At 44.5% G+C, this 26,333-nt stretch overlaps 1 protein-coding gene across 2 annotated transcripts in view; it reads right to left on the bottom strand.

The window, feature by feature from the left end:
- PIWIL4 (piwi like RNA-mediated gene silencing 4) overlaps positions 1-26,333 on the bottom strand; it is a 178,993-nt gene that overhangs the window by 130,713 nt on the left and 21,947 nt on the right. For both annotated transcript variants that reach the window (XM_075198745.1, XM_075198747.1), the window contains one exon: positions 19,944-20,069. In XM_075198745.1, coding sequence (XP_075054846.1) covers positions 19,944-20,069 — 126 coding nt within the window. The remainder of the gene's footprint in view (positions 1-19,943; positions 20,070-26,333) is intronic.

The raw sequence follows: 26,333 nt of genomic DNA, 5'->3' as shown, positions 1-26,333 counted from the left end.
TCGATCAGCATAAGAAGTTGGTGGAAAATTCTGTAGTGTGTACCAAGCTTTACAAATACATTTATCCTCCCAACTACATTCAAAGTCAACACGTTATGAAATTTAAAGTACAGCTATGAATGCAAACATTATATACTCATAGAAACTGTACATTTAAGGAGCCACCCACACAGATAATCTCCAAATTATATACGTCCTTCCTCTACTAAACACCATACATTGAATTTAGACATTATAACAATATGAAACAGGGAAAATTAACTGAGCTGCGAGTGAGAAAACGGTGGATTTTACAGGCAAAATACCTAAAGGTTTTGCTGCCCGGGAAAAGTTGTGTAGTCATAGCAACTTACCTTCATTTATTGCCTATTTCTCCTTAGGTACACTGCGAAGATGTCCACTGCACACAAAGGAGCTAGAAATTGTTATGTAGTTAGCACTGCCGCGTGTCACAACGACCGGGAGAACACAAAAGTCCAATTCTAGGCTATTACCAAGCTTGACTCCAATTAATGAGCCACGGAAGTGCTATTTATATTTTCATTCAGCCTAGGCTCCACGTAGGAAGCTAGAAGCTAGTTAAATCAAACATAAAAAGATATTTTCTGCTTGTTCGTTAAATCACATAGCTGTTAAAAATATAAATTGCATCAATGAGCATTTAGAAGGTCAGGTAGCAGGTAAAGATTCTTTTTTTAAAACAACAGCACAGAAGAGGAGCAGACAATTGCTTGAGCTACATTGTGATGGAACATATAATTGAATTTCTCTTCTATACTATACCTACTATTATGATGAAGGGGTCACCTCTGAATATTTGTTTCCAATAAAGGTTTAAGAAATTACCGTAACCTCAGTGTAATTATGAATGACGATGACCTTCTAGAATCCTTCACTCTGCATTAAATTCTGACACATACATCAACTGATGATTTAAAATTAGGTTCAAGCTGGTGGTGGAAAGATTTTGACTAAACCACACATCCTGTTTACGAAACAGGTCAGGAATGTGCTCCCTCTACATGGTCATTCTGCCACGACAGGGACCTTTGTATGTAATACAGGACACATATTCATACAGACTGTGCAGTCAGAGCTCCTATGCAGGACTGCATTTCTTTCCATAGCTTAAAATTAGGCGGCATCACAGAGAGGGTAGGGTTGACCGATGACAAAAATTTGCCAACATGAGCTATAATAAGACATTAATCGGGATAATCATATGTATCGTGTTAAATATCTGATTGTAGGAATCACAAAAAACACATAGGTGAATAGCAGGACAAAAGGGGTTAACAGATGGGTGGAGAACAGACAGCAGGACAGGAGGGGTTACAGATGGGTGGAGAGAAGACAGCAAGACAGGAGGGGTTACAGATGGGTGGAGAGAAGACAGCAGTTGTTATCAGATGGGTGGAGAGAAGACAGCAGGACAGGAGGGGTTATCAGATGGGTGAAGAGAAGACAGCAGGACAGGAGGGGTTACAGATGGGTGGAGAGCAGACAGCAGCACTGGAGGGGTTATCAGATGGGTGGAGAGAAGACAGCAGGACTGGAGGGGTTATCAGATGGGTGGAGAGCAGACAGCAGGACAGGAGGGGTTACAGATGGGTGGAGAGCAGACAGCAGAAGAGGAGGTGTTATTAGATGGGTGGAGTGAAGACAGCAGGACAGGAGTGGATATCAGATGGGTAGAGAGCAGACAGCAGGGGTTACAGATTGGTGAAGAACAGACAGCAGGACGGGAGGGGTTACAGATGGGTGGAGAGAAGACAGCAGGACAGGAGGGGTTATCAGATGGGTGGAGAGAAGACAGCAGGGGTTACAGATGGGTGGAGAGAAGACAGCAGGGGTTACAGATGGGTGGAGAGCAGACAGCAGGACGGGAGGGGTTACAGATGGGTGAAGAACAGATAGCAGGGGTTATCAGATGGGTGGAGAGAAGACAGCAGGACAGGAGCGGTTATCAGATGGGTGGAGAGAAGACAGCAGAACAGGAGGGGTTAGCAGATGAGTGGAGAGCAGACAGCAGGGGTTACAGATGGGTGGAGAGCAGACAGCAGGACGGGAGGGGTTACAGATGGGTGAAGAGCAGACAGCAGGGGTTATCAGATGGGTGGAGAGAAGACAGCAGAACAGGAGGGGTTATCAGATGAGTGGAGAGCAGACAGCAGGACAGGAGGGGTTATCAGATGAGTGGATAGCAGACAGCAGGGGTTACAGATGGGTGGAGAGCAGACAGCAGGACGGGAGGGGTTACAGATGGGTGGAGAGAAGACAGCAGGACAGGAGGGTATATCAGATGGGTGGAGAGTAGACAGCAGAACAGGAGGGGTTACAGATGGGTGGAGAGCAGACAGCAGAACAGGAGGTGTTATTAGATGGGTGGAGAGAAGACAGCAGGACAGGAGTGGATATCAGATGGGTAGAGAGCAGACAGCAGGGGTTACAGATTGGTGAAGAACAGACAGCAGGACGGGAGGGGTTATTAGATGGGTGGAGAGAAGACAGCAGGACAGGAGGGGTTATCAGATGGGTGGAGAGAAGACAGCAGGGGTTACAGATGGGTGGAGAGAAGACAGCAGGGGTTACAGATGGGTGGAGAGCAGACAGCAGGACGGGAGGGGTTACAGATGGGTGAAGAACAGATAGCAGGACAGGGGGGTTACAGATGGGTGAAGAGCAGACAGCAGGACAGGAGCGGTTATCAGATGGGTGGAGAGAAGACAGCAGAACAGGAGGGGTTAGCAGATGAGTGGAGAGCAGACAGCAGGGGTTACAGATGGGTGGAGAGCAGACAGCAGGACGGGAGGGGTTACAGATGGGTGAAGAGCAGACAGCAGGGGTTATCAGATGGGTGGAGAGAAGACAGCAGGACAGGAGGGGTTACAGATGGGTGGAGAGCAGACAGCAGAACAGGAGGTGTTATTAGATGGGTGGAGAGAAGACAGCAGAACAGGAGGGGTTATCAGATGAGTGGAGAGCAGACAGCAGGACAGGAGGGGTTATCAGATGAGTGGATAGCAGACAGCAGGGGTTACAGATGGGTGGAGAGCAGACAGCAGGACGGGAGGGGTTACAGATGGGTGGAGAGCAGACAGCAGGACAGGAGGGTATATCAGATGGGTGGAGAGTAGACAGCACGACAGGAGGGGTTACAGATGGGTGGAGAGCAGACAGCAGAACAGGAGGTGTTATTAGATGGGTGGAGAGAAGACAGCAGGACAGGAGTGGATATCAGATGGGTAGAGAGCAGACAGCAGGGGTTACAGATTGGTGAAGAACAGACAGCAGGACGGGAGGGGTTACAGATGGGTGGAGAGAAGACAGCAGGACAGGAGGGGTTATCAGATGGGTGGAGAGAAGACAGCAGGGGTTACAGATGGGTGGAGAGAAGACAGCAGGGGTTACAGATGGGTGGAGAGCAGACAGCAGGACGGGAGGGGTTACAGATGGGTGAAGAACAGATAGCAGGACAGGGGGGTTACAGATGGGTGAAGAGCAGACAGCAGGACAGGAGCGGTTATCAGATGGGTGGAGAGAAGACAGCAGAACAGGAGGGGTTAGCAGATGAGTGGAGAGCAGACAGCAGGGGTTACAGATGGGTGGAGAGCAGACAGCAGGACGGGAGGGGTTACAGATGGGTGAAGAGCAGACAGCAGGGGTTATCAGATGGGTGGAGAGAAGACAGCAGGACAGGAGGGGTTACAGATGGGTGGAGAGCAGACAGCAGAACAGGAGGTGTTATTAGATGGGTGGAGAGAAGACAGCAGAAAAGGAGGGGTTATCAGATGAGTGGAGAGCAGACAGCAGGACAGGAGGGGTTATCAGATGAGTGGATAGCAGACAGCAGGGGTTACAGATGGGTGGAGAGCAGACAGCAGGACGGGAGGGGTTACAGATGGGTGGAGAGCAGACAGCAGGACAGGAGGGTATATCAGATGGGTGGAGAGTAGACAGCAGAACAGGAGGGGTTACAGATGGGTGGAGAGCAGACAGCAGGACAGGAGGGTATATCAGATGGGTGGAGAGTAGACAGCAGAACAGGAGGGGTTACAGATGGGTGGAGAGAAGACAGCAGGACAGGAGTGGATATCAGATGGGTAGAGAGCAGACAGCAGGGGTTACAGATTGGTGAAGAACAGACAGCAGGACGGGAGGGGTTACAGATGGGTGGAGAGAAGACAGCAGGACAGGAGGGGTTATCAGATGGGTGGAGAGAAGACAGCAGGGGTTACAGATGGGTGGAGAGAAGACAGCAGGGGTTACAGATGGGTGGAGAGCAGACAGCAGGACGGGAGGGGTTACAGATGGGTGAAGAACAGATAGCAGGACAGGGGGGTTACAGATGGGTGAAGAGCAGACAGCAGGACAGGAGCGGTTATCAGATGGGTGGAGAGAAGACAGCAGAACAGGAGGGGTTAGCAGATGAGTGGAGAGCAGACAGCAGGGGTTACAGATGGGTGGAGAGCAGACAGCAGGACGGGAGGGGTTACAGATGGGTGAAGAGCAGACAGCAGGGGTTATCAGATGGGTGAAGAGCAGACAGCAGGACGGGAGGGGTTATCAGATGAGTGGAGAGCAGACAGCAGGACAGGAGGGGTTATCAGATGGGTGGAGAGAAGACAGCAGAACAGGAGGGGTTATCAGATGAGTGGAGAGCAGACAGCAGGACAGGAGGGGTTATCAGATGAGTGGATAGCAGACAGCAGGGGTTACAGATGGGTGGAGAGCAGACAGCAGGATGGGAGGGGTTACAGATGGGTGGAGAGCAGACAGCAGGACAGGGGGGTTACAGATGGGTGAAGAGCAGACAGCAGGACAGGAGGGGTTACAGATGGGTGGAGAGCAGACAGCAGGGGTTACAGATGGGTGGAGAGCAGACAGCAGGGGTTACAGATGGGTGGAGAGCAGACAGCAGGACAGGAGGGGTTACAGATGGGTGGAGAGCAGACAGCAGGACAGGAGGGTATATCAGATGGGTGGAGAGTAGACAGCAGAACAGGAGGGGTTACAGATGGGTGGAGAGCAGACAGCAGAACAGGAGGTGTTATTAGATGGGTGGAGAGAAGACAGCAGGACAGGAGTGGATATCAGATGGGTAGAGAGCAGACAGCAGGGGTTACAGATTGGTGAAGAACAGACAGCAGGACGGGAGGGGTTACAGATGGGTGGAGAGAAGACAGCAGGACAGGAGGGGTTATCAGATGGGTGGAGAGAAGACAGCAGGGGTTACAGATGGGTGGAGAGAAGACAGCAGGGGTTACAGATGGGTGGAGAGCAGACAGCAGGACGGGAGGGGTTACAGATGGGTGAAGAACAGATAGCAGGACAGGGGGGTTACAGATGGGTGAAGAGCAGACAGCAGGACAGGAGCGGTTATCAGATGGGTGGAGAGAAGACAGCAGAACAGGAGGGGTTAGCAGATGAGTGGAGAGCAGACAGCAGGGGTTACAGATGGGTGGAGAGCAGACAGCAGGACGGGAGGGGTTACAGATGGGTGAAGAGCAGACAGCAGGGGTTATCAGATGGGTGGAGAGAAGACAGCAGGACAGGAGGGGTTACAGATGGGTGGAGAGCAGACAGCAGGGGTTACAGATGGGTGGAGAGAAGACAGCAGAACAGGAGGGGTTATCAGATGAGTGGAGAGCAGACAGCAGGACAGGAGGGGTTATCAGATGAGTGGATAGCAGACAGCAGGGGTTACAGATGGGTGGAGAGCAGACAGCAGGACGGGAGGGGTTACAGATGGGTGGAGAGCAGACAGCAGGACAGGAGGGTATATCAGATGGGTGGAGAGTAGACAGCAGAACAGGAGGGGTTACAGATGGGTGGAGAGCAGACAGCAGGACAGGGGGGTTACAGATGGGTGGAGAGCAGACAGCAGGACGGGAGGGGTTACAGATGGGTGGAGAGCAGACAGCAGGACAGGGGGGTTACAGATGGGTGAAGAGCAGACAGCAGGACAGGAGGGGTTACAGATGGGTGGAGAGCAGACAGCAGGGGTTACAGATGGGTGGAGAGCAGACAGCAGGGGTTACAGATGGGTGGAGAGCAGACAGCAGGACAGGAGGGGTTACAGATGGGTGGAGAGCAGACAGCAGGACAGGAGGGAATATCAGATGGGTGGAGAGCAGACAGCAGGACAGGAGGGGTTACAGATGGGTGGAGAGCAGACAGCAGGACAGGAGGGGTTACAGATGGGTGGAGAGCAGACAGCAGGACAGGAGGGAATATCAGATGGGTGGAGAGCAGACAGCAGGACAGGAGGGGTTACAGATGGGTGGAGAGCAGACAGCAGGACAGGCGGGGTTACAGATGGGTGGAGAGCAGACAGCAGGACAGGAGGGAATATCAGATGGGTGGAGAGCAGACAGCAGGGGTTACAGATGGGTGGAGAGCAGACAGCAGGACAGGAGGGAATATCAGATTGGTGGAGAGCAGACAGGAGTGTAGAAGGGGAGGGAATGCGGAACTACATTCATTATTCGGATGGAATTTGGACAATTGATAGACATGCTAACTCACCTGGTGGTCACATGGTCCTCTCTACTAACAATACACCCCCTCCTAATATATACCAAAATATAATATCTATACAACTATCCTCCGTGAGCCCTTATAACAACACCCCCCTCACCCGGCATATTCATTTTACCCCCTCAATAAATTTGAAGGATCGTGAAAACAAAACAAAAAAACATAGAACATGTTTAAGCATTATGTACCCTCATTTACAGTCTATTTATAATGTCCACCTCACATTTGGTAACATTATAGGCTGTAGCGGGCTGGCTGAAAATGTCCCCTACTCCCAATATCAAAAGGATTACCGTGACAGGTCGATGAAAATGAGTTTATGCTCTTTATTAATGGTATGGAATTGTTTCTTTTTCCTCTTTTCGATATAGCAAATCTAAAGCCTCAAGACAGTGCAAAGGAGACGGCACTGGAGGCACTGCAGTTAGGTAGATTGCTCTATCTCTAAGCACTTCAGGGACATGCAGATGAGCAGTAGATGAACAATGCATAGGCAAACCGAGGGGGTTTCCTAGTGCCTGGAAACCCCCCTTCAAGCCTGGGACACTGTATAATTGAGGTGGCTGGACCCTGCCCCCGCTTCACACGGCTCTGCTTGAAAAGGGAGAGCTGCTGCACCTAACAGTAGTGCAGGCAGCATTGCCCATGTATATTATGGGGATAGGAAGAGTTGGAGAGCAGCCAAGCACTGTCTAAATTTATAGCCAAGCCCCCATGCATGCTGGTCACGCCCACTGGCGGCATGGTGTGGAAACCCCCCTCTACAAATCCTGCGTTTGCCCCTGCAATGATAAACAAAAGGTGATCCAATTAAACAAACCTTACAAACAGGTTCATGGCGTCACAATACTGAATGCAAGCAGTATTTTTGCCTCATAAATAATACCCATATCTACTGACTTTTATGGGATTAGGAAATGTCAAGTCACATGATGTGTGAGCTTTCTATCTCTAACTTTAGGTCTCACTAAAGATCCATTCAGTGGCCATTTTGTTTGTCACATCCTGCGTGTGTGTGCAAAATTGTATTATTAACAAAATGGACACAGAGCTGTGAGTAGCTGCTCTCTACAGGGAGCTGCAGAGCAATCAAGCTAAAATGATCAAATAAAAGAATTTGCTGTATTTGCAATAATATGATGAATGTTGATAGATGACCTTCTTGATTTTAATCATACTCTCTGGTATTTATTACCTGGGAAAAATTTTTTTGCTATCAGTTCGTTATTTTTCCAAACGTTTATGAAGAACACATTTCAACTGCAATTGCTGTAAATCCCTTCTGAGCTAAGCACAGCATTCTGTAAGGGCTTTATCCATTCCCAAACAGTCTTGTTTACGTTTTATATTTTTAGTGCACATATTTTGCTTGTGTTTATACAATTTCTAATGTCCCAGGGAAATCCGAGAAATGGTTAGAGCCAATCAAATATTAACAGTGATAATGCACTATGCCAGTTTTATTTAACCATCAATTTTTAACTACAGGGACTGAATCATTGCTAAAGAGGTGAATACCTTTTCCTGCTTAGCTTTCTGTATGTATAATTTATCAGCAGTGTAATGGGCTGCACAAATATTTAAAATGTTGGCATTTGGTTTCTAGTATTTTTGTGAGAGATAATGGGGTAGATTTATCAAACCTTTTAAAAGGGAAAAGTGGAGGTGTTGCCCATAGCAACCAATCAAATTCTAGCTATCATATTCTAGAATGTACTATATAAATTATAGATAGAATCTAATTGGTCGCTATGGGCAACTCCTCCATTTTACGTTATCAGAAGTTTCCGTCTTGACGGTTATAAGAATTATCAGACAGGCAGACATTTTATGAGAACGCAGGATATGGATTCAATAGGACATTACTGAATATTGGTTCAGCACACAAAATGGTTGCCACCACATATACTTTATACTACACTTGTCATGGTGAGGGAGAACTTTCTCACCCTCACAGTGCTTAACCCAATGTGTTTATGTGCTGTGTGAAAGCCACATCCACGATCTGGGTACTGGGTGTCTGTATGACTCTGTGTGTCTGTATGAGTCTGTCTGTGAGTGTGTGTCTATATTAGGGAATTTAGATTGTAAGCTCCAATAGGGCAGGGACAGATGTGAATAAGTTCTGTGTACAGCGCTACGGAATCAGTGGCGCTATATAAATAAATGGTGATGATGATGATGGGTGGCTGGGTACTGAATATTCACCAAGGTTCTAAGACTTATAGCTTGCAGTGTGTTATGGGGAAGAGTGCAACACACTTTAACAGTGATTTGCAATGCTGAAAACTGCGCAGGCACAGCACAAATGCAGTGGGGTGTCTTCTTGGTTTGAGACAATATGCCTCTAATTTTCTGCATTATATGGGCATACACATGGGTAAGAGTCTTACAATGGTTCCTTCTGATGGATCCTTATTGTTTGGGTGAGAGAGAGAGGGGAAAGAGAGATTCAATTTGCCGAAAGGCATTTTTTTCAGTACTACGGTACCACAACATCACAGATTTCTCCTTGCACCCCAATGGGGAGCAAAGAGAAATCCAAAAGGTTGTGGTAACATGCAGTGTCTTCGCCACCGTTCCAGTGGCACTCCGCACATAACCGAATTCCCCCCAAAGAGTGAGAAAGAGGGAGAGGGAATGGGAGACAGAGAAAGAGATAGAGAGGGTGAAAAGCAAGGGGATGCTCTATAGTGCAAGCAAATAGTTTAATTCCAAAATTTCAGAGTGAAAACTAACATTACTCATTTAATGATTATTAACAGAAACATCCCACGGAGACACAACGTGCAAAGTTTCTAAGGTACCTAGCAGAAAACTGAATCACACTCCAAGGTTACGCTTATTTTAGGCAAGCCTGCCCTGAACTGTGCGATTGGGTAATGGATGTGTCTATATTTTTAGTCTCACCCATCCCTATATAGTAGACTGGTTCAACGTGTTTGTTACATCTAACAGGATTGGCTAACATTATTCTGATAAGAGGCAATCACTCACAATGCTTTATTAGTTATAAAATATGTCAGTCATTGGGATAATCTTGCCTATAGACTGATTGGCACCCATATTGTTGCCTCTCTGGCTGTTCCTGTAATCTAGGACGATATAAACACTGTACACTAGTGCCAGACTATCCACCTGATGAAGTCCTGCGCAACTAAACATGTTGGTTCACTTTAACCAGTCCACGCAGACAGACTGATGGAGTAGTAATCTACTGACTGCTCCCGATCCCGGGTGATAACCTGAAGTGATGTTATCATCATCATCACCATTTATTTATATAGCGCCACTAATTCCGCAGCGCTGTACAGAGAACTCACTCACATCAGTCCCTGCCCCATTGGGGCTTACAGTCTAAATTCCCTAACACACACACACACACACAGACTAGGGTCAATTTGTTAGCAGCGAATTAACCTACCAGTATGTTTTTGGAGTGTGGGATGAAACCGGAGCACCCGGAGGAAACCCACGCAAACACAGGGAGAACATACAAACTCCACACAGATAAGACCATGGTCAGGAATTGAACTTATGACCCCAGTGCTGGGAGGTAGAAGTGCTAACCACTTAGCCACAGTGCTGTTATACAGCATCTTCTCTATATGCAGTTCTTGAATTTAATGTGGTACTAAATACAAGCAGATCTCCAAATACGGGTAGAAGTACGCTCAGCCTAATTTGTATATTAGGTATTCTATATTTGCAATCTTTATATGCTCTGGAAGTTCTGTTTTCCTTATTTTTGATATATAAAGTATATGTTTCTTTCCAGGAGAGATAAGAAGAAAGGGCTTTCTTTGCTGCAGGAAGTTACAAGTAAGCCCCCATATCATGTCTAGAATTCCATAACAAATGTTTTAAAGAAACTTAAATCTTTTCTTTTCAAGACTAACCATGCACTTTGTGTGCAAAGACAATGCAGGTAAAAGCAAATCATTCTGTGCACAGAGCTGAAGAGGAAATCGTTTTACAGTAATTATTTAGCTAACCCATAGACAGACAAGCTATTGGGTATAACAGTAGGGTGCTAGGCTGTGTAAAGTACAAACCACAGGAAGCAAATGTTTATTGTGCTACTTTATATATTATTACTCAGACCTCTATGTCCACCTCTAGGGATTTTACACACAGCAGCAGGAGAGAAGAATCTTACACACTCCTTCAGCTGTCTACGTCTGCTGGAATGAAATCATTTACTGCAATTGGTACTAAGTAAATAAATGTGTTAAATATGTAGATGTGGGCTCATTTAGGGACTGGCAAATATGCAGAAACATAGCACAAGGGACGATTGTTAGACTTTTGTGATGTCATGTACTGATTTTGGCACAAGGCTTAGCGGCAAGAAGGAACCGCAGAGGTGCAAACCTTTGGTCCATGCGGTGGACGGATGAAGCTGGACTTGATGACTGTGTGCTAGCTGCATGCTTGCGGCTTATAGTGTTCTCAAAAATTAGATTTTGTGTCGCCAGATTTTTACATGCGTTGCAAAAGTTGGAGGGTGTGCAAGGAGCCAGTCTTGATTTAGATGGTGGAAGAGAGGAGGATCTCCTACGTGGATCATTATAAATATTGGTGAAACCCATTGAACCACTGAGCAAAAGTAGGCTTTTATTTCAACACACCTAGGGGTATATTTACTAAACTGCGGGTTTGAAAAAGTGGAGATGTTGCCTATAGCAACCAATCAGATTCTAGCTGTCATTTTGTAGAATGTACTAAATAAATGATTACTAGAATCTGATTGGTTGCTATAGGCAACATATTCACTTTTTCAAACCCGCAGTTTAGTAAATATACCCCATAGCCTTTACTCACCCTTAATATACCTTTCTGCCCCCTGTAACTGCAAATGTGAACATCTCCCAACTTTTAAACAAATCGTATATGCCCAACATTATAACACCCTATCTTCAGTAGGAAGAACACAAATATTTTTGTTTCATTTGTTTCATGTGCTTTGTTTGTTGTCCCAATAGCCTGTAAAAATGTTGCTTGTATAAATGATCAAGTTTGACATAAACTTCATACCACAGATTCCTTCTTCCGCGCACAACCTCTCCTCATGTACAATCATACCTCTTACCACTAGTAAATAAAGACACCGACAACTTCAGCTATGGCTTAAAAAAGGTCACAGTTTATTAAATGTATAAACCTGGTGGGGCGAGAGCACTTGCTTTCAGCTAACTAAATAAAAGCTAAACCAAACAGTGTACGGCCCCCCGGCCTACCACTGATACCGGGACCTAGTCCCTTACGATTGGCCGGTGCTAAATCTGGCGTAATAGTGACCACATCACTTCAGGGCTCACGAATGAATTGCCGTACAATGCAGAACACAGGGTTCCCGTACCGGGTAACCACGAACCAAGATGCTTCGAAGTATGTGGTGGCATTACCCAATCAGCGATAGCACCGTACGCCCGAGTTGCCAACTGCAAGGGCTCTCCTGCTTAACCTTACTTACTCTGTGACTACCAAACCTTATAATATAACAAAGAAAAAACAAACAACAGGGTGGGTGGGAGGGGATTTCTGCGACGGAAGAGACCCAGCATCCTCTGCGTGAGAATATATGGGCACACAAACCTAAACACTCCCACAGGATTCTATTGGCTGGAGGTGACCAACAACTTAACCCTCAATGGGTAAGTGCTATGCTTCTGAACATGTGGATAAGTTTAAGGACGTTTGGCTTAATGTGCCTCACTTCTCATTAACTAGGTTTTCTGCAGTGTGTTCTCAAATAACTTTGATTTCTTTTTTCTCAGTGTCTCGCTTGTTCTCCTTACCGGGCATCACTGCTATGTGCATCTATTTAAAAGGGTCCTGGCACTCACCATCACCATCACCATCAGCCCAGCTCTCCATAGCAGGGGAGGTCTGATATAGCAGCTCTAAGGCCAGGGGCAAACGCAGGATTTGTAGAGGGGGGTTTCCACACCACTCCGCCAGTGGGCGTGGCCAGCATGCATGGGTGCGTGTCTATAATTTTAGAGAGTGCTAGGCTGCTCTCCAACTCTTTCTATCCCCATAATATACATGGGGAATGCTGAGTGTACTACTGTTTTGTGCACGCAGCTCTCTATTTTCGAGCAGAGCCTTGTGTCCAGCCACCTCAACTATACAGTGCCCCAGGCTTGGAGGGGGGTTTCCAGGCACTTTAACCCCCCCCCCCCCCCCCCCCTCGGTTTGCCTATGAAGGCTTCCATATAGAGCCTGGGCCTGTACAGCACTTCCGCATGGACTGATAAACCAAGCGTCGCTCTGAATGGTAATTGCGAGGGGATGAGCCAATTAGTGGAGATCTATATATGGCGATCTGAGGCACTGAATGTCCCACTTTTATCATATGTAGAGAATTGTTTTAATAAAAGGTAATGCACCAGATCGCCTTCTTTTCTCATATGTTACATTTGGATATGAACATCATTTTCGTGGAGTGGACACTTAGCGGGAGGAATCTGACACGTCCTCTACTTGGGGTGTGAATCTTGCCTTCATCGCGAGAAGAGTCTGATGTGGATGCTCAGTGGGAAGAATTTCACATACCATTTGTTTGGGGCGTGTACCTTACCTAAACCGTGTAAGCGCATATCCATTGGGGTGTGAAGCAGGAGTGAAAGCACAGGTGATTGGGGGTGAACCATCGTATCAAGACACGGATTTCCCCATAGTGATTATGTTCTCTACTTGGTTGTAACTGTATTACGCTATGAGAAGTTTTGCTTGTTCACAGTTTTCTTAACAGATATTTGTCCAAAAAGAACAAGATACAAGTTCATTTGGAGTATAAGAAGGTGCATGTTAAGAGAGAGCTTTATGTATGTACAACATTTTCTCTTGCTGCGTGCACTACTGTGAGGTGCATGTAGCTCTCTATTTTCGAGCAGAGCCGTGTGAAGCGGGGGCAGGATCCAGCCTCCTCAATTATACAGTGCCCCAGGCTTGGAGGGGGGTTTCCAAGCACTAGGAACCCCCCCCCCCTCTGATTGCCTATGAAGGCTTCCATATAGAGCCAGGGCCTGTGCATTCTGAGCACCCTCAGGCCAGCAAAGATCCCCCCTCAAATTCTTAGTCAGTATGCAGCGACATCATCTTGGGGGTGTGGCTCTGGGCTCTGACATCATAGCCTAGCTCCACAGCCCATTACAAACATGGAAGGCAGCAGCTTCACAGGTAAATAGTTGTCAGCTGTCGCCCCTTCAGTCTACCGGCCAGTATTCATTGTGGGGGGCGCCACAGTGACAAAACAGACACTGAATGAGGGTCATTATGTCACTCATTGAGTGATTTAGGCTCCCCTACACCCTAGTGCCCAAACACCTAGGATTACCTAGTGGTAGCACGGGCTCTATAGACAGTCATTACATTTTCTTCATGAGAATACAAATTTCATAGAGCTTTCTTATATACATTGGAAAATAAGCACATTGCAGTAGGAGGGCACGCACACAACAACAGGTTAATCATACAAAGAAATGGCTGTGTTTGCAGAAAAAAGATTTAACATTGCTTGGTGCCTCCTTTCTTTCACTCTGAAGTAATTACAGATAAGGATATGATAACATTTTCTGGGGGAGGGGAGGGTGTTTCTCAGAATTAAAATTAAAACCATACATCAAGACATGAAAATAATCCCTTTTTCAACGTAACACTTGTAACAACTACATGCAGACTGGTTCAACTTGAATTCTATTATATCGTAGAGCAGAGATACAATCTGTGAGTGCTCAAAGTGAGGACCCAGAATCTGGTTTTGGGGATATCCTGACTGCCAAATAGATCATCATCTTTTTTTTTATTTATATAGCGCCACTAATTCCGCAGCGCTGTACAGAGAACTTACTCACATCAGTCCCTGCCTCTATAGAGCTTACAGTCTACATTCCCTAACACACACACACACGTCAATTTAATAGCAGTCAATTAACCTACTAGTATGTGTTTGGATTGTGAGAGGAAACCAGAGCACCCTGAGGAAACCCATACAAACACGGGGAGAACATACAAACTCCACATAGATAAGGCCATGGTCGGGAATTGACCTCATAACATCTCAATTTTATTAAAGAGGTTTTTTTCTCTCTGGCTCAATGTGAAAATGTCTGCCAGCGATAGTCACACAATTGGAAACCACCTCTTTTGGAGTCCCAAAATAATGGCACACTGATAATTGGAGTTCCAGCACAAAAGGTTGAGCACCAGTGACATAGAAGATACCATTTGCTGCATGTCTATTAGATCTCAGCAGTGCAGTACACAACATCGATATACTAAGGTCAATTAAGAATGGGTTCATTGTTCATTAGAATTCTGTATCTTGTTCAGCGACACAAAATCTAATTTTTGCTGAATTGTAAGAAAATGTCTGTGTTTAGTCCTCATTCCGTATAGAACACCTCAATCCAGCCAGCTCCTCACACTAGTAGAAGCAAACCCAAATTCCCCCAAAATTACCAAATACGTTACCATATAACCATAATGAGGCCGAAACACGCTGTGACCAGGAATTCCCGATCACACCAGACCTGGAACACTCGGTCTGAGCACTGTGTTTCCCAATACATTACCACTACTTCTGCCATGTAATCCAAGAAGGACTGGCTATATTAGGACAGAAGAGACATGAGGGTAAATGTATCAAGCTGAGAGTTTTCCAGCGGGTTTGAAAACCCAATCAGATTCTAGCTATCATTTATTTAGTACAGTCTACAAAATGAAAGCTAGAATTTGATTGGTTGCTATAGGCAACATCTCCACTTTTTAAACCCACCGGAAAACTCTCAGCTTGATACATTTACCCCATGATCTGCGGTCCTACTGCCTCTCAGCACCAATATATAACTGTTATATAACACTGCTGAGCACACTGGACTCATCAATCAAATCCTTCTGCACCTCTCTGGTCCCCAGCACAAAAAGAAGTAAAAATATAAAACAACTTTAATAAAATGTAAAACAAAAATTAAGATCAAAATCTAGAAATAAGAAAACTTTTCCCTGCCACCACTTTTCTCTCTTTTTCCAGCTCAGCGAGCCTGTGACTGCGCACTACGGGTGATTTAAAATTGAGAAGTAGGGGTTAGGACAGGAGGATTCATTTAAGACTAAAATGGGTACTTTTGAGCTTATACTTACGGTAAGTTGAATAAATAAGATATATTTGGTATCACTGTACTCCAAATTATGATGCGTTTTGTTTTGTTTTTATTACAGTTGGACGACTTCAGAAAGAAAAAACACGATTCCATAAGGATTTAGGAGGCTAATAAAGAGACAAAAGAGGATATTTTGGTTGGTGCTCATTTGAACTAAAATACTTAAACACACTGGGGGCCAGGAACAGGAACAGTATTGAACATATCATCATCATTTATTTATATAGCGCCAGCAAATTCCATAGCGCTTTACAAATGGATATGGGCAGCACGATGGCTTAGTGGTTAGCCCTTCTGCCTCACAGCACCGGGGTCGAGTTTGATTCTCGACCATGGCCTTATCTGTGTGAACTTTGTATGTTCTCCCCGTGTTTGCCTGGGTTTCCTCCGGGTCCTCCAGTTTCCTCCCACACTCCAAAAACATACTAGTAGGTTAATTGGCTGTTATCAAATTGCCCTTAGTCTCTCTTGGTCTGTGTGTATGTTAGGGAATTTAGACTGTAAGCTCCAATGGGGCAGGGACTGATGTGAGTTCTCTGTACAGCGCTGCGGAATTAGTGGCGCTATATAAATAGATGATGATGATGATATATGACTGGTTGTCTAGAGTAACTTGCGTGAAATCGCTCCGAATGTGCCCAGAAATGGGCGCACGCATAAACCCCTATGCAGACCTGAGTGAGCCTGCCACTAACACCCGCTTGCTCCAGGTGATGGGGGATGAGAGAGGTAAGGGGCGTTCAATAGCAGACCGAGAGCCTAAAACGGTGTGGTCACTCAAATGCGGCTCATGTAGACCTGCAGAAACATCCATATACACTTGTGAGGAGGTGTATGTTGTGAACCGGTTATAGGGCAGCTTCAAATACACAACAATGGTGATGACTTATCATAAACTGGCAGCATATGCAGACATGGATGCACCTCGAGCTGCGTACAGTTCTGTATATAGGTCGATATCCGTGCACTTTTTAATGAGTAAGCTAATCACGTTTTGCTTCCAACTATGCATCAGCCCCACGGTGTCTGCGTTTTTACTATTAGATACTGTTGTAGAACTATATGTTCCAACAGGTCATGGCTGCCAGGGCATGCTGGTGCTTCTAGTTCCACAAGCTCCAGCACGCTCTGGTGGCTATGGACAAGCTGGTTCTTGTAGTTCTACTGTTGCTGGTTAATTATTTATAGTCTAACTAGGCTGCACCCACAGGGGGCGTATTACATGCGTGCATGTCCCTACTGTGTTTAACTCGCGCATGGTCAATACCGACCCTGCTCTCTAGAGTAGAGTGCTGCAAGTGCAAACTTCACCTCACTCTAAATGCGGCTGCATTTTACTGTGCGGCAAAGCACATTTCTGCTGGACTTGAACTAGTTAAACTGCTCACCGTTTAAAAGGAAAACCTGTTTTTCAACTGTGTATACAGAAAACTGGTTTCCAGGTAACCGGGTCCACTTTGCCCTGAATTGTGGCAGACCAGCTGAATCAGATGCAAACACATGCTGCCAGCTTATCATGATATTACATACATCACAGTCAGAAATACCTGCTCAATACAAAATAGCTGTGCATCAATATATATATATATATATATATATATATATATATATATATATCTATCTGGAAGTTTGTTTGTTGTTCAAAATCTATATTACATTCTCTGTACACCGGTGCATAATATTTTGACTCTATATTAAATAATTTTTTTGACCTGCATCCTGTTCCTGTTTAAAGATCACACTAACCGTGCCATTCCTTTTGTATTACTGTCATTAAGAAAGACAGTGATCGTCGTCAATAAACAAACCAGCAGCAGATACTCGGCAAACTCTGGGGTAACTTAATAACCTCTTTGGTGGAAGGCAGCCTTCATTTCTTATGGGAACTTTCTAACACTGTGCCGAGATTGTCAAGTCAGCGGACGCCAGACATCGCAGAGCTGGTTAACAAATGAGCAATTCATAATACTAGTGAATGCAAAGTATGTGTTCTGGGGGGAGTGGAATGCAGGTTGGCTTCTTAAGGAGGCTGATATCTCCTTTTAATAGGAATGAGTGATGTTTTGAATGGAAAAGTGGAATAGCAGAATCGGCATATAACAGAGGTGATACCAGGGAAAGCCTTCAGAAAGAAACTAAAGGTGGATGTACTCTCTGAAAAGGTTGTCCTCATTGGGACAATCCCCTCTTTAATAAAAGACCTTCCACACTACTCCTACAGTATAATTTATGTAACAGTCCCTCCACCATGAGAAGAACAAGGGGGATAGAAAGCTGTAAGCACTAGAGGAATGGAGCCATCCAAGGGTTTCAACCAGCACAAGAAGTGTGCACTGAATGTATTACCCGATTGCATGGCCAGAGTCACAGGCCAATCAGGTGCTGCATTCCCTACACACCTCCCAATTCTGCAGATTTGATTTGCTGTAACTGCTCTGACACATCATGTGCACAACCCCTTTCACAAAGAACTTCATGTATTCCAGAACCTTCATTCCAGAGCTGCATTTACTGACCCAATACTCAGAATAATGACGTGAATCATGAGATACGTGTTGCTTTTGTTGTTTATGGCTATTATAAATTGTCTAGGTGTTCCAGAGCTTTTACTGAAGTGGGTGAGTGTCTATATATTTGTTACGTTTGTGTTATGGCTGACGGCAAGTGTCATAAACTTATAGAACAGGTCGCAGAGGTCTTCGCCTATAGCAGCCGCCTTTCCCGTATAGAACGTGCTCAAAGGTACTCGGATGTCCCCCAGGTCTTAAGCTTAAAGTAGTACAAGTTTATAACCCTACTGCAGCTCAGGCGAAGGCCAGGTGGAAGAATAGCAAAGTCCAAACGGGTCAAGGTCAAGGGGTACAGCGGCCAGCGGTGGTGTAGTCCAGGCAAAAGGTCAGGGCTGGCGGCAAACAACAAATCCAGGTAACAGGCAGAGATCAAGGTCACAGGCAATACAGCAGAGTCCAGTACACGGTCCAAGGTCATACACAGCAAGATCAATCCAAAGGCAGAGAAGGGGAACAGAGCAGGGAGCAGGTAAGTATGCACAGAGCAGGAACTATAACCAGCAGTGAGGCCCAGTCCTCACTGCCTTTAATACTATGATGGACAAATCAGAAAGGAGGAGGACAGGGCTGACAATCAGCCTAAGGAGGCTGCTAATTAATTACTAGCTGGGAACTAGCATAGGTCATATCACAAACCAGGAACATGTATAAATGACAAATAGAATCATGTGAGAGCTCCCCCTGGAGTTGGAGGATGTCCCTACACCCTCCTACTCTATGCCACAAAGATAACAGTGCATTGAAACTAATGCACCTGCTCGGCTGCTACCTCACGCCAGGAGGCGGCGTACCGCCGCGGCTCGTAACAGTTTGACAAGGGGAGGATGAGGATCGTGACTGTGTGCCAGTAGCTGAAGCTACTGAACTAAGAGGAGCAGAGTATAACACGACTCCAGTGTTCACCAGGGACAGCCGCAAGGTAGTATGGACTTTGCCACGTGGGAAGTGCAGGTCGCGGCCCTCAGTGACAGTAACTTGCGAAACAGATAAGTGTAGGTAGCGAAGTCAGACAGTCCAAAGTCAAAAGCCAGAAGGGAACGTGGTACCAGAGTAGAATCAGAAGAATAGTCAGGGGAGCCAAGGTCAGAAGCCAATAGGTATGCCAACAGGAACAGGATCCAAAGAGACTAGTCCGTAGGCAAGCCGAAGTGAAACCGAGAAATCACAAGCAGGAGTCAGGAACAGGGAACAGGGAACAAGGATGCAGGAGCCAATAGGATACAGGTATGTGCTGGAGCTAGGGGACCTTAGTGGTGTCCTTCTTAATTGAAGCTTTTTTGGTCAGTAACGTCACTGACCACCGCCGCTGAGAAGGGATCGCGTCCCGCTGCTTAGCAACTGGACACGCGTACACAATAGGATTCCAGGGTCAGCCAGGCGGAAGTCGCGTCCAGTTGCTAGTACCAAAGAAGGCATCCGTCCCTGGCCGCCGGAAGGTCACAGGGACGGCACCTGATAATATTGTCTCAAAATAGGAAAACTGCATCTGTTTACACTAACCTAAAATGTCTTCTTGAAATTTTGGAATAAATGAAATATAGAGTCGACAATACGTCACAATAGCTTCAATCATAAACTAGTTACTTTTCATGAACTCCGAATTTAAAAAAATGCAATTTCCAAAAAACCCCCCCAAAAAAACCTACATATATACCAAACATACCTGTCTTACTATCCTTCACATGAACCATGGTCTGCCGGGTGTTGATTCCCATATCTAGTATGTTGCGTCCAAGCCGTCGACCTCTCTCTGCAACTACGTACCGTCCATCTCCAGCTGAGACAGTACCTACGACAATCGAGATGGAAAGGTGAGTATCACAGAGTGGTTTAGAGGATAAATTTATTTGACATGAACTAAAGTTCCCAGGACTTGAACAAACTTGGGGGTTCTAAATATTTCACACTCATGACCTGCGTGGTCAATAGAAATTTGTGATATTAGATGTGTTTTGTTTCAACTGATTCTACTAAACACAACATTGGGAAACTCTCCCAAAACTAGTGGTACCGTGCTAAATGTGACGGGGACTGTTTATGGGGAGCATACAGAATGAAAAGCTATTATGGTGAACGCAATAAGCCTAGTCTTTGATATATAATTTATGGGCTACTGAATACATTGGCCAATACAGTGATAAACAGACTGAGAATAGCATCTGAAAAAAGCAGACTTTGTGTTAGAAAAAGAATTAGGAGCCTAAAGCATGTTTCTGATGCCCCTGATCTGAACAGGCGCTCCAGAAATACAACGTACTGCATTGTTATCTGTAAAGGAAGATTATTCCGAAAAAAACAAGTGGAAGATGTTATTGATGCACTATTTCTTATCTATTGGTTTATGTATTAGAAATGATATTCTGTGCACTCAGGTTTTTTTTTTTTATAATATATTACAAGCCAACATTTTAATAATTTTGTTCTTGTGCACAGTACACAACAAAGAATTTGTGTATATCCCAATGGCGATCTAGGTTCCAGGTGTTAACAATGTCAGCAATATAATCTCAAGCATAGTGGAGAGGTTCTTCAAAGCTCTAAGGTCAACAATAGTGTTAAAATGCATACTGCTGACTTCCTTCTTCAGTGCACTATACCTTTATAATGTTAACTTAACACTCTAAAATTTTATCTATGAAATAAACACATAGACAACTTGAAAATACATATAATTAAAATTCCAAAACCGGGAGGGTGGGGATTCCTGAAGTCAAGAGGGAACACGACTATTGAGGAACTAATATATATATATATATAAACTCAGCCTAGCTTCACCTCTCTGCATCCATTGGCTGCAGCAGGTCACCAGACTTAACCCTGGAAGGTAAGTGCCTGATTCGTGACAAACAGATGTGTTTATCTGCATTCAGCTTAAGGCCTCATTTGATATTTCCCAGCAGGTGACTAATAAAATTGCACATCAAATGAAAAGTAGGATAACACTGGTTATTACAGGGTTCCACAGATCAGTGGTCTGTCTCTTGGGATGGGTCAGTGCGGTTGTAGATCAAATTCTTCTCACAGTATGTTACATCTCCACAGTTGTGTGCTCAATGTCACCATTAGTTATTACTTTCTTTTCAGGTGGCACAGTGCAGGTCCCCCCCCCCCAAAAAAAAAGAGGCTCTCCAATAGTGTAGTAGTTGAATATTTATATAGCAAAATGTAATACATAATTAGCATTAAAAGCTTAAGCTGGGTACACACTACAGAATTTTCCACCAACTTTTTATGCCGATCGATTTCATATACGAACGGTGGTCCGATCGCTCAGTCTATAGACTGCATACACACTAGCCTTGTTTTAGACGATAAAGGGAAGAGCGGACGGCCCTTTAGCGACTTTTTACAGCCATGTTGTCGTGAGCAATGATTTTAATTTCGAGGAAGTATCGGAGGATTGTCGTGGATCGGTTGGAAGTTTATACACACTACACAACGGAAAGGAGATTGGAACGAAAATATTGAAAGGTACGACCAACCAAATGAGGCGGAAATCGTCCATTTGGGCAGACTTTCGACCATCGTGTCACTACACACACTGACCCGACTTTCGAACGAGCGGTCGTATGTCGTCTGGTTGAGCCGATTATTGGACAATAACCCTGTAGTGTGTACCCAGCTATACATCATGACCCCTGAGGCTGCCTCTCTTTCTGCCCTCAGGCTACAAATTTCTCTGACAGATTTATGTGTATGTGGGCACTTGATCTGGAAAGTTTTCAAGTATATAAGACACACCTAAAATTCCAATAAACCACTCCCCTTTTCAAGCAATACTAATATTCTGGCCGCTAACTTTAGGAGCTGCCTCCAGGATTTTGGAAAAAGTTACCAAGACCACAGCATAATACATCATCTCATTTCTGTACAGTTATAATAACACACTTACCCCTTTACTTGAGATATAAGTTTGAGTCACAAAACAAAATTAAGTCAGTTAGAGTAAGAAAATCTAGGAGTGGGCAACAGACACAAAACCGGTTGTATAACAGTAATGGATCTCTCTCATGTTTATACTTTGGGGCAATAAGCCTTGTTGCTGTTACCCATACAGGGGGCAATCTGCAAGGCTGATGGCAAGGTTCTTTTAAGGTCCTCCACATAGGCAACCGAGGGGGGGTTTGCAACCCCCCCTCCAAGCCTGGGGCACTGTATAATTGAGGTGGCGTGCACCTAACAGTAGTGCATGCAGCATTGCCCATGTATATTATAGGGATAGGAAGAGTTGGAGAGCAGCCAAGCACTGTCTAATATTATAGCCACGCCCCCATGCATGCTGGTCACGCCCACTGGTGGCGTGGTGTGGAAACCCCACTCTACAAATCCTGCGTTTGCCCCTGCTCCATATAATTGGACAAATAGACAGTGAGGTCTTGCAAACTGACACTCCAAGGCAGTGCTTCCCAAACCCAGTCCTCAGGGACCCCTAACAGTGCAAGTTTTCTAGGTCACGAGTGAAATAATTACTACCACCTGTGGATCTGTTACAATGTGTCAGTCAGTAATGAATACACCTGTGCTCCAGCAAAGAGAAATGGAAAACATGCACTGTTAGGGGTCCCTAAGGACTGGGTTTGCGAAGCACCGCTCTAAGGGGAAATCAAGTTCAATACTGGAAGGAGCAGCATTGTTGATTTTTGTCCTCCCGTTACCATAGACCAAAAATTAGTGGCCAGGATCCCTTATAAACCCTCCTTAACCAGAGTGCAGAAGGAGTCTTTAGAAGCTTTGGTTCAGTGGATTTTGCAGATGCGTTTTTCTGACACTACGGGAAGAACAAAATATACGGCACAATGAAAACCAGTACAGAGTCCACAACTGAACGCTGTTATGTATTTTTTTTGTAGACGTTCACAAGGTGTACAGCGTTTCTATATTTCACACTTACCCCATGCGTGACCATCTTGTCAGTCCAGCATCTGCCAAATAGAATTCCACCCTGGATCTCACAGAGGGATATTAGTCCAAGGAGACACAGCACAAAGCCACTTAATGTGCCCCCAAATGTCTTTATATAGAGCATACTTTACCATACATAATAGTCCCTTGGGAACATAAAAATAACATATTGTATACATGTCTATAATGCTGTTATCTTAACATTGAAGGTGCAAGCACCACACAGAGTGTGGTTTTGGGATTTTAGTGTCTGACCAGATGGGCCTTAGACTAATATGTCCCTATAGTTTAAAGGTGAACCATTTTAAAGACACACAAAAACAAGAACAATTATGTAAAAGGATTACAACAATCCGATTTAATGGGGCATGCGTCAGATTAGGACAAAAATTTGCTTATGGGTTATGGACATCATATTAGAAGCAATTTTAGGTTTATTTTGGAGGCAACAATCACTAAGTGTGTGCCTGTTATGCACGTCTAGTTGCTATCCAACAACGATTGTCGATTGCCGTAATGTGGTTCCAAAGCACAATGCGATTTAATAGCCAAAAGTAGCAGAAAAACAAATCAGAATAAAATAAGTACAGCCGTTACTTATCGCAGGCGCCCTGGATCCAGTGCACAGTCATTTAGGTCTGAAGGCTGTAGTCAAGTAGACTGTCCACCAGGTCCAGAGCCCCGCTTATATACAGTCAGTAAATACAGTGAAACAATGCAGATGACGTGGCTAGCTTCAATTGGTCCAGTTTTCAGGAAGGTCCAGTGTAATGCAGGTCATAGGCCAGTTCAAACAAAAATATCCAAAGGGGGTCAGATCTCCAGGAGATGCACTCCGATTTTCCCGCCAAGAATCCAGTTTAAACTAGTCTATTTACATTACACAGACAGTATCATTTTAAACATTTATATAGTATCATCGCTAACTAGAGTATGCAATGTGCGATCCCTTTGGCGAATGAACCGGACAACTGCGGATAAATAGGGGATTAAAATGATACTAAACATGACATGTTTCCTGTAACCTGAACCTTTGATTTCACTAACATGTACTTATAACTTATAATATTAACCATGAATATTGCTACATTTCGACATAAATAACTGTGTGTAGCAACTACAATTAATGTGTACTAATTACAAATGTGTATGTTCGTGCGAATGCGTGTAAATGTGTAAAACCTGTTACTGCCACGCGTTGCAGCTGGATACGCTTCTCCACGCCATAGTGTGCTATACGCATAATTTTCAGACAAAGACGATCAAGTTGTTAGATATTAATTGAAATGACTTTATCCAATTAGCTGACTTCGACAGTGCCCAACTGATATCTGACCGTCTACATACACTAAATATACAGAAGCACACCGACGTTCCCCGTAATAAGATTCAGTTTGATAGTATTCCATAACGGAATGTTTCTGAACATCAGTGAAGGTGATGCACCTCGATATGACTAGCGTCTCACAGAAAAGGTATATCATTTCTGTCCGTGCTGAGTTTATCTCCAAATTGGATTTCTGCTAGAAAATGACAATCAAAGCAACTGAAATGTCTGGAGGATCATTTCCTACAGAAAATATATATCAAGATCTGAGTCTTAAGAATTAAACCGGAGAAACATTTTTACCCTACGTGGATTGATGCATCACTGAAGGGCAGTATAAGGAGTGAAGATGATATTATAGCCACGGCAAACCCCTAGCACATTCCCTGTCAGAACTTAATTTACGTCCTCTGGAATCTTCCTGTGGGTGAAGAGGAAAAAAAAAATGACCCAAGGAATGGCTGCTGTAAAAAGATGAATGGTTGCATTAAAGTGGACAAGCCACTCGAAATAAATACATTGATGTGGCAGTAATAGCAGAAATTCCTCTTTACAGAGAATTTTGCTCAGGTGACAACAAAAATAAATCCACAACAGCGGTCTCCAAGCAATTTCACATATTTCCATTCTATTGTGTTAGGGGAACCTCAAACGCTCATTTTAATGTTTTGTTTTGTTTTTTTAATTGTTTTGATTTTACATGACCAACATTTTTATAGAAGTCTATAAAATAAAGCACTATTTCTACAAGGTGTCATTATAGGAAGATTATAATCAAAGTTATAATGTTAATACTGTATGGCAGAGGTCAGACACCTGGGGGTAAATTTATCAAGCTGTGGTTTTGAAAAAGTGGAGATGTTGCTATAGCAACCAATCAGATTCTAGCTGTCATTTTGTAGAATGTTCTAAATAAATGATAACTAGAATCTGATTGGTTGCTATAGGCAACATCCCCACTTTTTCAAACCCGCAGCTTGATAAATTTACCCCCTGACGTAGGGCAACAAGACCCAGCCTTCCCTGCCAGCGAAGGGCAGGGATCTTGTAGTTTCACAAAAGCCGCAGTCACAAATTGCCAAATTCTACTAAAATTGGTCTAACGTCAGGAAAACACATATATATTTTTAAATTCTGAAATTTCTGCTAAATTTCCATGATCAATATGGCAATTAAAGTAGTATTTTCTTAACCCTAAGCTGCACAAAGAGATACTCAATTCCCATCACAATTTTACCTCAGATGCTGCCACATACTGAACTTCAACTTTGAGTTCTGAACTTATTTTTTTATTTGAAAGAATATGCAATTTTAAAGTGGAGCTGTTTTGGGAATGCACCTGTCACCACCAGGTGTAGTATGGTAACACTTGCCAGAGCTAGCACTAATGAACTTAGAGGCGCAGAGTCTAACGCGCCCCTGTTCTTCTCCAGGGCCCCCCACAAGGAGGTTTGTTCTTAGCTGGGATGTGCAGGTCACGCTTCTCCAAGACTGTCGCCGGCGAAGCATAGGTAAATAGTCAGACGAACCAGGGTCAGTACTTGCCGAAGAATGTACTTGCCGAAGAAGAAGTACTTGCCGAAGAATTTTCATAGATATCAGTTGAGCAAACAAAATGGCTGCCTCGCATGAAGCAAGCACAGGTTAGCATTTGTTTCAGATAATATCCTTCATTATTTAAAATGATGGCTCCAGCTTGCAGATGACGATACATTAAGGCTTCATTTGTTTCCGCAGGAACCAGAAGCATTTGAATGATATTATTATTATGCTACATTATTACCATTTTAGTACCATTTGCTATGCAAATGGAAGCTTAGAGGG

Source organism: Mixophyes fleayi, chromosome 2 (assembly GCF_038048845.1).
Source record: "Mixophyes fleayi isolate aMixFle1 chromosome 2, aMixFle1.hap1, whole genome shotgun sequence".
NCBI classification, from domain to species: Eukaryota; Metazoa; Chordata; class Amphibia; order Anura; family Limnodynastidae; genus Mixophyes; species Mixophyes fleayi.
This window is presented reverse-complemented; position numbering and strand designations above follow the sequence as displayed.